The 15476-nt window shown below is 39.3% G+C and overlaps 1 protein-coding gene across 5 annotated transcripts in view; it reads right to left on the bottom strand.

The window, feature by feature from the left end:
- The window catches only part of Ube4B (Ubiquitination factor E4B), a 679226-nt gene that overhangs the window by 96459 nt on the left and 567291 nt on the right, over positions 1-15476 (bottom strand). For all 5 annotated transcript variants that reach the window (XM_076183024.1, XM_076183023.1, XM_076183022.1 and 2 more), the window contains one exon: positions 40-185. In XM_076183024.1, coding sequence (XP_076039139.1) covers positions 40-185 — 146 coding nt within the window. The remainder of the gene's footprint in view (positions 1-39; positions 186-15476) is intronic.

The following is a 15476-nucleotide window of genomic DNA, read 5'->3' as shown; positions in this document are numbered from 1 at the left end:
AGAAGTTAACTCTATGAAACTTTACTGTGGATTACTTACATTTTTGTCCACACAATTGAGCAAGGTTGGAATTGAGCATTGCTGCCAAACGGTCGCAAAGCTCAGGTCGCAGGAAGGGGTCTGGAACTTCCTCAGTCAAATAATGCATCATGTCTACAGTTTCACGTGCCAAGGTCAAGTATGATCTGAAAAATAGGTATAGAAAATGTGAAAAATGTAATCTGTAGACTAAAACACAAATACTTTTTATATGCTAATGTTAACACCCTGCAAACACAAAATGAAGAACCTTGCTACTAAACTTGAGTTCACAATTTCCAACAAAGTGAAGAGCCTATGCCATAAGACATGTACCTGTGGCTGAAGCAGTCACTACTAAGAATTGGAAAGAAGCATGGGATTTAAACCTACAACTAAGCAAATGTGAGACCAGCCAATAGCTATTCCCAATACCTTATCTAACTATATCCCAAGGGCCTCTTTTCCCTTATGAAAGAAATAGCCAGCAAATGCATGCACCACTCACACCCAACACCCACTGTTTCTGTCATTTTAGCTCCTCATGGATAAAGGGTCATCCCATTTCCTGCTCATTGCCCAGGTCAGAAGCAATGCAACAAGATACAGCACATCCACATCTGGTCAGCTTCATTTACACAGTGACCCTCCCTCCTTGTCCCATGTGGAAAATATAGAAGATAGGGAGAAACCCTTTTGGGCTGCATTAAAATATCATCCAAACACAACTGTTTTCCATTCACCTATCCCCTGCCTTCTTCCTTCCCTGCTCAACAAACATTTCCCTCTTGCTCAAAGCCCTTTTCACCCAATCCATCTAATTCTTGGTACCCATCTGTTATCAACCCTTTTGATGTCCAGCATGCACATGTGCGCACACTAGTGACAATGCTTCCACAGTAGCAAAATATGCAAAAAAGTTATCTGAAACAAATGGATCAAACACTTGGAAGAGAATAAAATATTAAACCCTAAACAATTTGGCTTTAGAAGTGGAAGATCATGTACCACAAACTTTATATGTTTTTACTTGAGATTAATTGAAATAATACAAGAAAGAGATGGCTGGGCAGATTGCACCTTCTTGGACTTGCAGAAGGCTTTTAACAAAGTACCGCATAAAAAGTTAATAAGAAAAATTGAAATAACAGGAATACAAGGTAAGTTGCCGGAATGGGTGAAGGATTTCTTAATTGGGAGAAAAATGAGAGTGGTACTTAGAGACAAAAATTCAAACTGGGAAGATGTGAAGAGTGGCATACCACAAGGCTCTGTATTGGGTTCTTTAATTTTTGCCATATATATATACAATATGAATGAGGGAGTGAATTGTTATATGAACTTCTTCACTGACAATGCCAAATTACTCAAGAGAGTATGCACAGAAGATTGCAGATCATTACAAGAAGACCTGGACAAAATATGGGAATGGAGTTAGCATGTAGCATAATAGTATTTGGAAAAAGCAAAAATAGAATATCAGGTCAATATAAAATTGGAAACAAGTCAAAAAAGTCAATTCAGAAAGGGAGCTGGGAGTGCTTATCTCAAGTGACTTGACACCTGATAAACGTCAATAAATTATTTGGAGAGACTTTTAACTTAAGATCAATGAAAGTGGCTTTCGACTACATGGATGAAGAAATGGTAAAGAAAATAGTAGTTACACTAATAAGACCTAGAGTATGCTGCAACACTATGGGCACCTAGCACAAAAAAAAAAAAAAAAAAAAAAAAAAAAAAAAAAAAAAAAAAAAAAAAAAAAAAAAAAAAAAAAAAAAAAAAAAAAAAAAAAAATTGAAAGAATCCAATGAGCAGCGACAAAAATGGCATCTGCACTATCAAATTTGACATATGAACAAAGATTGGAGAAATTACATCTATCAACACTGGAACAGAGAAGAGAAAGAGGTGATTTGTTGACCATTTACAGAAGTATGAAAGAGATGGAAATTCTTGATAGAGACGACTTATTAAAATGGGAAGAGAAACAAGAGGACACGAAAAGAGGCTAAAGGAGGACAGTTACAGAAGAGATTTGAAAAAGAATAGCTTCCTACATAGAACAAACTAAATGTAGAAACAGTGAGTGCCAAAACTATACAAGATTTTAAGAATAAACTGGATTTCGAGAGATATGAAAATGGGTCACCACGAGCATAGCTCGTCCCATAAAATACAACTAGGTAAATACACATCCATATAGAGGAAGCAGAACTCCAAACATCTTCAGACCGACTCTCAAGATATCCTCTACTGTCACAGATTCTCCCAAGGGACCATCTATGGTCCCTTCAGATCTCAAGCAAGGGATATTCCTTTTGTTCTTAGTGACCCATGGGCTTGGCTTCCGGACAACTACCTGTCTGAACAATGCATACGCTCAGTGATGAATTATGCGAGTCCTGCATGGGCTCCTAATCTCAGTGAGACACACCACAACACCCTTCAAATCATACAAAACAAAGCCCTAAAAACAATTACAGGCTGCACAAATACAACACCTACAGACCATTTACACCATGAAACAAAAGTCCTCAAAGTCAAGAGCCACCTCGACATGAGAGGCACACAAACACTTGCTGCAGCCACCACAAACACATCACACCCGCTACACTACATAGCAGAACACCCACACACATCAAGAAACATTAAAACAACACCCAAAGACCTGTATCACACACAGATACTCTCTTCTCTTCCTCCACAACCACCAAATACCAGCCTCCGGAAACATATTCATAATCATATCACTCACCGCTCCATTAACACACTGAAAGACAACACACTGCTGCATGCCAGACCCCAATATCCACCCTTCTGAATCCTCTCTCCCACGAAAGGACAGAGTCCACCTGGCCAGACTGCCGTGCGGCCACCACCCAGCACTTCTTAGCTACCAGAAGAGGCTGGATGACCGCATTGTGAACAGCTGCCCAGGATGTAACACTTCACCTCATACCATACAACACATAATGGAAGACTGCATTATACACAATCATTCACGCAAACAACACAACATACACTATATAAAGGATTTGTGGGAAAACCCAGTTTCGGCTGTGGCATTCCTTGGGGAGACGGGACTGCTTGGACAGTCTAGGGAATGACAACAACAACAACAAAAGCTGCCGCCAGCATTTCGGAAAACACCTAGAACTCCTGCACCGAACGGGCCCCACACATTCTTGACAACAATGGAAAGTGGTGCAGGTCAAAGGATCTTGTGTTTCTTTACTACATAAGACCATAAGAATGAAGGAGACTGCAAGAGACCATAAGGCTTACACTTGGCAGCTCCGTATCCATCACCACCTGTCATCGCCATCCATAAAGTTGTCTAATCGTTTCTTAAAACAACTGATAGTTTCAGCGCTTATTACATGGTTACTAAGTTTATTCCATTCATTGACCACCCTATTAGTAAACCAATTCTTGCCTATTTCCTTTTCAAATCTAAATTTGTCCAGTTTATAACCAGTACTGCGAGTCCTGCCCTGTTGTTTTAATATGATGACCTTGTTTTTATCACCTTTGTTAAAGCCTTTGATCCACTTGAACACCTCTATTAGATCACCCCACACTCTGCCTCTCTTCGTAAGGCAAATTTCTGAGTCCATGTATCATTTTGGTCATTCTTCTCTGTACTGATTCTAGTGAATTGATGTCCTTTCTGTAGGACAGAGACCAAAACTACCACATAGTCAAGGATGGGTCTATCGCTAGAGTTTAATAATTACCTCTGCACTTCTATTCATTACCGTCCTAGCAATGAAACCTAACACTCTGTTAGCTTTATTCCTGGTGCTAATGCACTGTTTCCTGGTTTTAAGGTTCGGACTCACTAGAACTCCCAAGTCTCTCTCGCACTCAGTTTTCTCTAAAAGCGTGTTATCTAAGCTGTATCTATTTTTGGGGTTGTGTAGCCCCTACATTTAACACGCTACACTTAAGAGATATTGAAGTTCATTTGCCATTTCACCAACCATGTGAACAATCTGTTAACATCATTCTCCAAAATCTCTGCGTCGTCTCCTGACTTAATTAGGCATCCTATTTTAGTGTCTTCCGCAAACTTTCAAACATCACTATTTATACCGTCATCTAAGTCGTTTATGTACATAATGAACAACAAGGGTCCCAAAACCGAGCCCTGGTGGACCCCACTAGTAACATTGCCTCACCTAGATTTTACTCCATTTATGGTGACCCGCTCTTTTCCATTACTAATCCATGTTCTAATCCATTCTAACACTTTTCCTCCTATGCCATGGGCTTTGATTTTATTTAGTAGTCTCTGGTGTGGCACCTTGTTGAACGCTTTGCTAAAGTCAAGGTAAATAACATCGTAATTATCATTGTTATCAGACGTCTTATATACTTTAGTGTAAAAGGATAGAAGATTAGTTACACATGACTTACTCTTGGAGAAACCATGCTGTGAATCACGAATTAAATTATGTCTTTCGATGTGTTCTCTGAGTCTATTTACTATTATTGATTCAAGCATTTTTCCTATAACCGATGTCAAACTGATTGGCCTGTAGTTGCATATAGACGATCTATCTCCCTTCTTAAAAACAGGAACAAGGTTTGCTTGCCTCCAAGCAGTAGGCACAAAACCAGTGTCTACTGATTTATTAAATATTTCAGTTAACTGGTTGCAGATTTCAAATTTACACTCCTTTAACATTCTCGGAAAAATTTCATCTGGACCCGGGGATTTTGTAGTTTTAAGTCTTTCAATCTGCTTGACTACTACTTTACTAATGCTGATATTAGATAAACTACTTTCTTCATCACCTCTGAAAATCGGATTGCAGTCAGGTACTTTATCTAACCTCTCATTAGTAAACACCAATAGAAAATAAATGTTAAACGCCTCACTCATTTTTTCCTCCGATTCTATCATGACATTCTGTTTTTAATTGGTCCTATTCTTTCTTTATTTTTTCTTCTATAGAGATGAAAGAAACCCTTTGGGTTGGATCTTGCTTGACTAGCAGCCTTAATTTCATAATTATGTTTCACTGTACATGTATTCTTTTTAACCAGCTTTGCCATTACGTTATATCTTGACCTAAGGTGTGTTCCCCGTTTTTTATTTTTATGTAAAGTCCTCTTTTCATTCCGATATCATGTTTCAATCTGTCCGTCATCCATTTGGGAGTATTACTATTTTTCCGTATTGACTTCAGGGGGATAAATGTATTTTGTGCATTAATAATTAAATCAGTAAGATCGCTATACATTTCATCCAAATCGCTGACCTGTCTGTTGAGCCCTCGCCCCCAAATGACCTGACCCAAGGTATGCATATTACCATCTGTGACCCGACCCCTGGCCATGACCTGACCCCTGGTCACGCACCGAGACTTGACAATGTCCGCAACGTCCACATTACATTTCATATTCAATTTCAAATAGGTTTTTATATTGTCAAAGTTTGCTCTTCTGAAGTCTGGTACTTGGACGTTATTCGTACTTTTTAATTCTTCCCAAATAATATTAACCCCTTCCATACGGTGCCGCACACGTAGGCGTCATGGGGAGCGAGTGTATTCGCGAGGCTGCCATATCGGCGTCTTGATTATATTTATTGTAGTCGCCCCTCCATAATGACATTCTTTCTAATTCTTTTGTAATCGCATTTTCTATGGTTATCAAAATTCACGGGTGAAGAGAGAACGATCGATATAAGCGGTGACTATATTTTATGATGCGAGTATTATTACGACACGTCGTACGGCTGGCATTGGCTGCTGCCACCGAGATCTAAGTCCATGACGCCTACGTGTGCGGCACCGTATGGAAGGGGTTAAATCTTATTTCTTTATGATCCCTAGAGCCTAGCCTATCTCCCACTTTTACATTACTCATTAGGTGCTCATTATTAGTTAAAACTAAGTCCAGAGTACTTTCTCCCCTCGTAGGATCGATAATCACTTGTTTTAGGAAATTATCCTGCACCACATCTAGGAATTTCTTTGTTTCCTGATCTCCTATTGAAGTTTCCCAGTCAATGTTTCTATAATTAAAATCTCCCATAATCACAACCTTTTTGTACTGGGACGCTCTGTGAATTTCATGAATCAGGGGATTAGTCTGCTCAATGCTGGTTAGGTCTATACAAGACGCCAATAATAACCTTCTTATTCTTGCCTATAATCTCTACCCAAATGGATTCCATACATTCCTCTTCCTTAATCGAATTGTTGATAATACAGTTTATTGTATTCTTAATGAAAAGTGCTACACCTCCCCACTCCTGCCAACCCTACAATAGAACAGTGTGACTGTCCAGTGCCTCCTCCATCACTCAATCCAATAGGACCAACCTTTCTTATATTTTTTCCCCAATGTAAATATGGCAACTTGTACATATGTAATCTGGCAACCCCACCCCTCGAGTGTCCCTCAGAGGCTGCACTGTATATGTAGACCAGAGAGCAGTCTGTAACATTAAAGACAATTCCCAAACTTTAATTCACCAATGTAGAAGTATACAACAACTCTACATTCTAGTGGACTAGCATGGGATAGGAAGCAACAACTATATGACAGCGGCCCAGTTTGAACATAGCCATCTCTCAACGCTACCAATCTTCGCCAAAATCCTGCATTGCCAAGCATTATTACAAGGCAACCCCTCTTAGCGGAATTGCCCACCATCCTACTACAAAGCACAAAGCAAAGAGTCCTACTTCTATGCTGTGCTTCCTCCAGCATCCACGATGAGGAAATCCCCCTCCAAGGCATCCTCCAGCATCTACGATGAGGAAATCCCCCTCCAAGGCATCCTCCAGCATCTACGATGAGGAAATCCCCCTTCGATGCATTCTTCAGCATTGACGACGCTCACCACCACCACCACATCAACAAAGAGATGTTGGACAACCTCCCTTCTCCAACATCAAATAGCACTTCACCCATCGCTGCACCAACAGCCAATGAAAATCTACACGCCAACACTACAATGCTCCAATGATCATCTTCTATGTGCCAATAATCATTATGGCATCAACAGCCAATAACTCCCAACTCCACGTATCTAGCTGCACAAGATCTCCACCTTCATTTCTCTTATTTTATATATGCACACTTTTGTTTTACATATTTTTTTTAACTCGCCAAGCCAGTACACTACTAATTACTTCCCATTTCCAGCAGTGCATCTTTCCACTGATCCACCCACTGCAGCACCTTCATCTACTAACACTACGGCATTACGATATTTTCCATTCTCATTATCACCTAGGAGCAAGATGCTCTCTGATTTTTCTCAGCTAGTAAATAAACGTGTCCAAAGCCCTCTCTGACTTGACATATCAAACCTGTACACAAAGCCATTCTGTGCTCAATTCAAATACACCAAACATGTCCCTTCCTTCTATTAAAAACTCTTCAGAAAATTCACCTGCTACTCAAAACACCATGACAATACAAAACTTAATCACCATAGTCAACGATGAGACAACATTACCTCTCTTCAACAGCAAGAACATTTCTGTACACAATCTCCCCTCTGAGGTCAAATCAGAGATAACATGAAGAAACATCACAGATGACAAGGGCAAAATAAGTATATTAACATCCAGAATAGATAAGAATGATACATCAGCTAGTGATGTCATTCAGTCTAATTTATTTGAGGAAACCGACAACTATCAGGAATTCATAGAACACTTTAAAGTCCTTTGCTGCATTTGTGCCACTTGGAATACTTTGCCCCCTATACTCTATGGCAAAAACTTACAATCATGGTCCATACAACACAAAAGAAAAAGTGATCAAAATAGCTTCAACATTTTAAAGTGAACTCAGAGAAAGCCTCAAAAACTCAGACTGGGTCTCAGACAACACAATTTCATTGGAACACATAGTCTCACTCATGGCATACTTTCGACTACTCTCCCAATTACACCCACACTCCAAAAAGCTAGCACAATTCCATTCACACCAGGTATCACATTAGGTGAATTTTCCAGGAAATTCACTGACACAAAGTTATCACTCAGATAAAGAGCCAGTCAGTATCCACCACACCCACCCACAGAATAGCATAAGTCACACAAGCAAACATCCAGACTAACAACACATAGAAACTGGAGCTCCCAAAAACCACATTAAAAGCAGAATGTCTCAACAGTGCTACAATAGCAGGATACCTAGGTTTTGTTATATGGGATGGGGAATACTCATGGATGCCTGAGATGGTTTAATTACAGTGCAAATAGTGATTATTGAAGAAAAATGGAAGATTATGAAAACAGGCCAGAGAAGTTCTCTGGTGGCAAAACATTGAAGTAAAATGTAAATACAAACCCAGTCATCTACCAGCATGATAGCAAAATAAAATGTAAACACGAGCTTTAGATCCCCTTTTGGTATAAAAATATATGTATATATGTATATATATATATATATATATATATATATATATATATATATATATATATATATATATATATATTTTTTTTTTTTTTTTTTTTTTTTTTTTTTTTTAAGACAGTGGTGAAGGACCTTTTTTGGGACATACTGGGTACAAGAAAAGACTTTTCGGTAAAATTACAGACACAGGGAGACGAGATTTATGAAGGAATCATGGAAGCAAGAGACTAATGATCTAATGAAAGCAAATTATGAAATAAATAAGGAAGTGACTTAAAGAAAGCAAATTCTGAAATAAGAAGGTAAGTGCATCAAAAAAGAACTGGCTGAGTTAAAATGTGAAAATAAGAGGTTGAAAAATAATTATACCACTAATAGTGCGACCACAAAGAATGAGGTTAACAAGCAAATAAAGGCAATGACCAAGAAAATGGGAGAAATATAGGAGAGTGTGATTTACTACAACTTAGGAAGGAATGGAAGAAAGACCATGAAAATAATAAGATAATTTTTAAAGAAATTGTTCATCAACAAATGCAGGAGAATACCAAAGATGCTGTCATTCAGGCAATTAAAGAAAAAGAAAATCTGGTAAGGGATACAGTGAACAAAAAGAAATGTATAGTATTATATGGTATAAAGGAAAAACTAGTCCTTGAGACAATGAGAAAGAATTGACAAGAAAAGTTCAGAAGCTGTACAAGACTAAGAGCAAGAAACAGAAAAGGAAACAGAGGAAGTGCACCAAATGAGAAAACATGCAGAAGGAAAAAGTGGATCCTTAAAGATCAAATTAAGGTCACAAATGGCAGTGGAAGAAATATTAGCAAAAACAGGAAAGTTAACAAGAAGTGAACACTATAAAAGTATATGGATAAAAAATTGGACATGAATGGTGAGAAAAGAGAAAAAGACATTAAGTTATATATATTAAAAAAAAAGGAAAACAAGAAAAAGTTCTACTGGGGAGTGTTGGACAAGAGACTGAAAAAATGGCACATTCAAGACAAAGAAATTAAAGGAACAGAGAACGAGATTGAGAGAGTAGAAAATTACAAGTGGATTAGAAGGATTAATCTGTCACAAGAAAAACCAGACATAATGAGAATTGTGGAGACAAAATTAAGGGGACCACCATTACCAGTGTTGAACAAGGAATATATAATCACTGGCTTAGAAATAGAGAGAAGCAGGGTGGAGTCATGTTCTTGGCTAAGAATATCTTAAATGTGATGAAAGTTACATATGGAGAGAACAGGGTGGAGGTGATCACAATAAGAGTTGGAGATAGTGACATGAAAATTATGAAGTTTGTGATCTATGTGTCCCCAAAAACAGGGTCTTGGAGAGAGATTATTCTAAAATGTTATAAGAAACAAGGCTTTCATTAAATGAGATGCTGGAGGATGGAGGAAACGTGGTACTTATGGGAGATTTTAACTGCTAAGAAATCTGTTGGGAAGAGATGACAGTGAAAGGTGGAGAGGATCTATGGGGATGTATTACTTGACATGACTATAGAACATACAATGAAACAATGGGTAAAAGAAAATACTAGATTTAGAAATAATGAGGAACCGTCAAGTCTAGGTTTATTATATATGTCAGAACCCGAAATTGTGGATAAAATTGAATACACGAGCCTTCACGCCGTAAACATCTCCGTCGTCGTTGTCGCGTGACCAAGAAGAAGAGGATTTACGACGAAAAAGGAAACCTGGTTTGTATTGTAGGGGTGGGGAGTGAACGTGAGTACCCGAAATGATATCTCTGCAGTGCTAGTCAATTGTATTAACTCGAATTTAGCGAAAATGAATGAAAACAACGACTCAAAAGCCAGTCACGAATCAGAGCCATCTGGCGTCAGTCTATTGAACCGCGATGTAAACAAACACTACTCCAACACATGCTATAATGATAATGATTTCCCAGGATTTAGTAAGTATGAAAGAAAGAACTTAAGTAGATTATTAGAGATAGAGAGAGATATGAGCAAAAATAGGATTCGGTGGGAGAATGAAATTATGGACTTAAGAAAAGAGGTTATTGGATTAATAGATTGTTTAGCTCAGGCGAACCATGAAATTTTGGACCTAAGAAAAACCAACTTGAATCTTACAAACGAGATTAAAGAAATGAAAAGGGATATAAATGAACTGAAGAATGATAATGAAAAGAAGAAAACTAATGATAATAACAATAGCGAAAATCTAAAGCAGGAGGTGAACAATAAATTACAAGAATTGACACAAAAGATCGAAGAGAACCTAGGTGGGGAGAGTATCCAGGAAATTAAGAAGTGGAAGGAAAACATTGAAAGTAAGGAAATTGCTTTCAAAGAAATAGTCAAGCAGCAAATGCAGGATAATGCAAAAGACACAATCATACAAGTGATTAACGAAAAAGCAAATTGGGTCAGGGATACAGTAGATAGGAAAAAATGTATTGTGGTATATGGACTAAAGGAAAAACAAGGATTGGCGAGGTACATGAGGGAAAAAGAAGAAAAAGAGACAGCAGTAGAAATCCTAAATGAAATTCAGGGGGGAGACAGAGATTCAGGCATAGACCTGGAAGAGACTTATAGAATCGGTCGCTATACTAAGGAGAGGAATCGACCTCTAAAGATAAAACTAAGGTCACAAATGGTAGTAGAAGACATATTTGAAAAAGTAGGCAACTTGGCAAAGAGTAAAAAGTACAATAAGATATGGATAAAAAGAGAAATGAGTACTGAGGAATAAGAAAAAGAAAGGGCACTAAGAGAAGAAGCAAAGGAAAAAAAACTTGATGAGAACGGAGACAGAATGCAAAGAATTCCAGTGGAGAGTAACAGACTTGAGATTAAGACAATGGCGCATCAAAACGAAAAAACCAAGGACAGAATAAACCAGGGAGAAGGAAGAAAATTAAAAGTGGCCTATACCAACATTGACGGACTAATTTCAGGACTGAACGAACTCAATGATTATCTGTTAGAAGCAAAACCAGACATAATGGGAATTGTAGAGACTAAACTAAGAGGTGAAATACCATCCATCGTTATTGGACAAGGTCTATACAATTACTGGATAAAAAACAGGGAAAAGAAACAGGGAGGGGGAATCATGTTCTTGGCCAAGAAAGACCTAAACATGACAAAAATTGCAGAGGGGAAAGGTAATGTTGAACTGATCACGATAAAAGTCGAAGGCAAGAATATGAAAAGCAGAAAGTTTGTGGTGACCTATGTGCCTCCAAAAACGAATGCTTGGAAAGAAAACGAACATACAAAAATGCTAGAAGATACAAGAAATCACTAAATGAGATACTAATGGGTAAGGGTAATCTGGTAATTATGGGGGACTTCAATTGCAAAGAAATTTGTTGGGACAGCATGACAGTGCAAGGAGATGACTCGTGGGGCATTGTACTGCTAGACATGACCATGGAGTACACAATGACCCAATGGGTCCGTGAAAACACAAGGTACAGAAACAATGAAGAGCCATCGAAACTAGATCTAATTTTTACAACAGAACCTGAAATAGTGGATAAAGTCCAGTACGAGACACCAATTGGAAAGAGTGACCATGTACTCATCGAAACTGTACTAAAGGAAGAAATAGACATGGAGAGGAACGAAAAGCATAGGAAAGGAAGATTGATGTACAACAAAACAGACTTTGCAAAACTAAAGACATTCTTCCGGAATGCAAACTGGGAAAAATTTTATAGGGAAGAGACAACAGTGGAAGAGAAATGGAATATATTGATGGATAATTATAATGAAGGGGTAAACAGGCATGTACCAAGACAAAAGCGAGAGAGTGAGTACATTAAATGTTGGTTCAACAAAAGATGCAGTGAGGCAAAAGACAGAAGGGACAAAGCTTGGAGAAAGTGGAGAAAAGACAAAAAACAAAGCAAATGGCAAATTTATATAAACTGTAGAAATGAGTATGTTAATGTGAGAAGAGAGGAAAAAAGGAACCATGAGAAGAATATTATAGACAAATGCAAAGATCAACCCAAGCTATTCTATCAGTATGTGAATGGTAAACTTAAAACCAAACAGGAAATGGTGAAACTATGCCAAGGAAATATAGAATACACAGAAGATTTAGAGATGGCCGAAGTCATGAACAATCACTTTAAATCTGTCTTCACCAGAGAGAAAATACCAAATTGGGACATAGATAATAACAAGCAATCTCCCCACATGAGTGAGTTTACATCACAAAAAGAAATATCAGAACATCTATCAAGACTGGACGTCAGAAAATCACATGGCCCAGATGGTATTGCAAATTGGATTCTAAAGGAGTGCAAAGAAGAACTAACAGACAAAATACACATCTTAATAAACAGCTCACTCAAAGAAGGAAAGATACCCAAGGACTGGAAAAACGCTAACATTGTACCAATATATAAAGGAGGAAACAAGGAAGAACCCACCAACTATAGGCCAGTATCACTAACAAGCACTATAGCCAAAATTTGTGAGAAAATAATCAAGAATAGATGGGTAAAACATCTGGAAGACAACAACATATTAAACCCAAGACAATTCGGGTTCAGACAAGGAAGATTATGCACCACAAACTTAATATGCTTTTACTCAAGACTAATAGACATAGTGCAAGAAAGAAATGGATGGGCTGATTGTGCATTCCTAGACTTGCAAAAAGCCTTTGACAAAGTACCACACAGAAAATTACTAAAAAAACTGGAACACATAGGAGGAATACAAGGCATACATACATATACCAAGGCTTTTTCCCCCTTCCAAGGGAGGTAGCCAAAAAGGGAAAGGCATAAAAACACTCCCACCCATTTCATCCCTAAATACACTCCACACCCCTCCCACCCTTCCTCTCATCTGAGCACCTCCTGGATGACGGGTCATCCCTGCACCCTGCCCACCGCCCTGGGTCAGAAGCAGTGTCGCAAGACACAGTACATCCACAGCGAGGCCGCTTCATTTAATCGGCGACCCCCCCTCTCCGTCCCCCTTTGCATATAAGGCGAGGACGGGGAGAAATCCCTTCGGGCTGCGTCAAAATTTACTCACACATACTACCCCACCCCCCACTTCCCCGCCCATTCCTCCTCATGCAGTCACAACATCATCCATATACAGCCATTCTCCACTCACCTCTGTCTTCCGTCCTCTCCCTTCCTTCCTCAACAGACATTCCCCTCTTCCCCAAAGCCCCCTTCACCCCATCCATCCACCTCATCCTAGGATGTCCCCTCATGTTCACTCCCTCCACATCTGCCTTCCATACCTCTTTTACTAGTCTTTCTTCACTCATTCTTCCCACGTGTCCAAACCATCCTAATATTCTTTCATCAACCCTATCTCCCAAATCCTTTTTCACCCCTGTTCTCCTCCTCACCTCATTTCTCACTCTATCTAGCCTAGTATCCCCCACCATACTTCTCAGACACCTCATCTCAAACACATTCAAACTCCTTCTCTCTTCTTCTCTTATGTTCCACGTTTCTGCCCCATACAGTGCTGTTGGCACAATCACTCCTTCATACAGTCTCCTCTTCGCATCCATTCCCAAATGTCTATTCCTCATTACACTCTTTAAACCACCAAGGCATTTACTCGCTTCTCTCAATCTACATTCTACCTCCACCTTCACTCCACCTTTTCCTGCTACACTTGCACCCAAGTATCTAAAACTATCCACTTCCTCCAGTCGCTCTCCCTTAATGTTCACTTCCAGTCTACTGCCACTTTCACCCCTTGTACATCTCATCACCTTACCTTTACCCACATTTATCTTTAGCTTTCTTCTATCACATACTCTCCCAAACTCTGCCACCAGCTTCCTCAATCCCTCCTCTGACCCTGCCACAAGCGCAGTGTCGTCCGCAAACAACAGCTGGCTCACCTCCCACTTTTCTCCATTTTCTTTAACCATCTCCAATCCCTGACTCACTACCCTAGCATTCACCTCTCGCACCACCCCATCCATGTATAAGTTGAACAGCCAGGGCGACATAACGCATCCTTGACGAAGTCCCACCTTTACTTCAAACCACTCACTCTCTCCATTTCTAATCCTAACACATGCTCTACTACTCTCATAAAAACTCTTGACAGCTCCCAAAAGCTTTCCTCCTATCCCATAAATCTGCATAACCTCCCACAGTGCCTTTCTGTCTACCCTATCATAAGCCTTTTCCAGATCCATGAAAGCCCAAAAAACATCCTTCCCCTTTCCTATAGCTTTCTCACATATCTGTCTTACCACAAAGATCTGATCTACACAACCTCTACCCGTCCTAAATCCACACTGTTCCTCACCAATTACTCCCTCTGTTCCTCTCCTAATCCTCTCAATTAAGATCCTCCCATAAGCCTTCCCTACTACACTCAACAGGCTAATCCCTCTGAAATTACTACATTCACACTTGTCCCCTTTTCCCTTGTAAAGAGGAACTATACAGGCACTACTCCAGTCCTCCGGTACTCTACCCTCTCTCCAGCAAACATTAAATAACCTCACCAACCAGTCCACCATCACTGAACCTCCCTTTTTCAGACATTCTGCATGACATCCATCCAGACCAGGTGCCTTACCTGCTTTCATCATCTTTACAGCTGCTTTCACCTCATCCTTCCTTATTTCTCCTCCATTCTCCTCACTCATCACTCTCATTTTCTTCGCATTTCCCACTGCAGCTATCTTTCCTTCCCTATCCTCCTTCACATTCAGCAACTCCCTAAAATATTCTGCCCATCTTCCCCTCACTGCCATCTCTTCCATTATCAACTCTCCATCTGTACCTTTTACCCTTTCTTCCCTACTTGATTCGCCTCCTCTTCCTCTCTTAATTTCTTTCCAAAACATCTTTTTATTACTTTCAAAATTTTCTGTCATACTCCTACCCCATTTCACATCTGCTCTCCTCTTTGCCTCCTTTACCTTTTGCTTTACTTCTCTTTTCTTTTCTTTGTACGTCTCATATGACTCCCCTGTCCTCTTTTGTAACCAATCTGTGAATGCTCGCTTCTTCTCTTCTACAGCCTTCTTTGTTTCCTCATCCCACCATTCACTACCCTTTCT

Source organism: Oratosquilla oratoria, chromosome 3, assembly GCF_046742065.1.
Source record: "Oratosquilla oratoria isolate Oo_2021 chromosome 3, ASM4674206v1, whole genome shotgun sequence".
NCBI classification, from domain to species: Eukaryota; Metazoa; Arthropoda; class Malacostraca; order Stomatopoda; family Squillidae; genus Oratosquilla; species Oratosquilla oratoria.
Note: the sequence above shows the minus strand (reverse complement) of the source record. Positions and strands in the feature narration are given on the sequence as shown.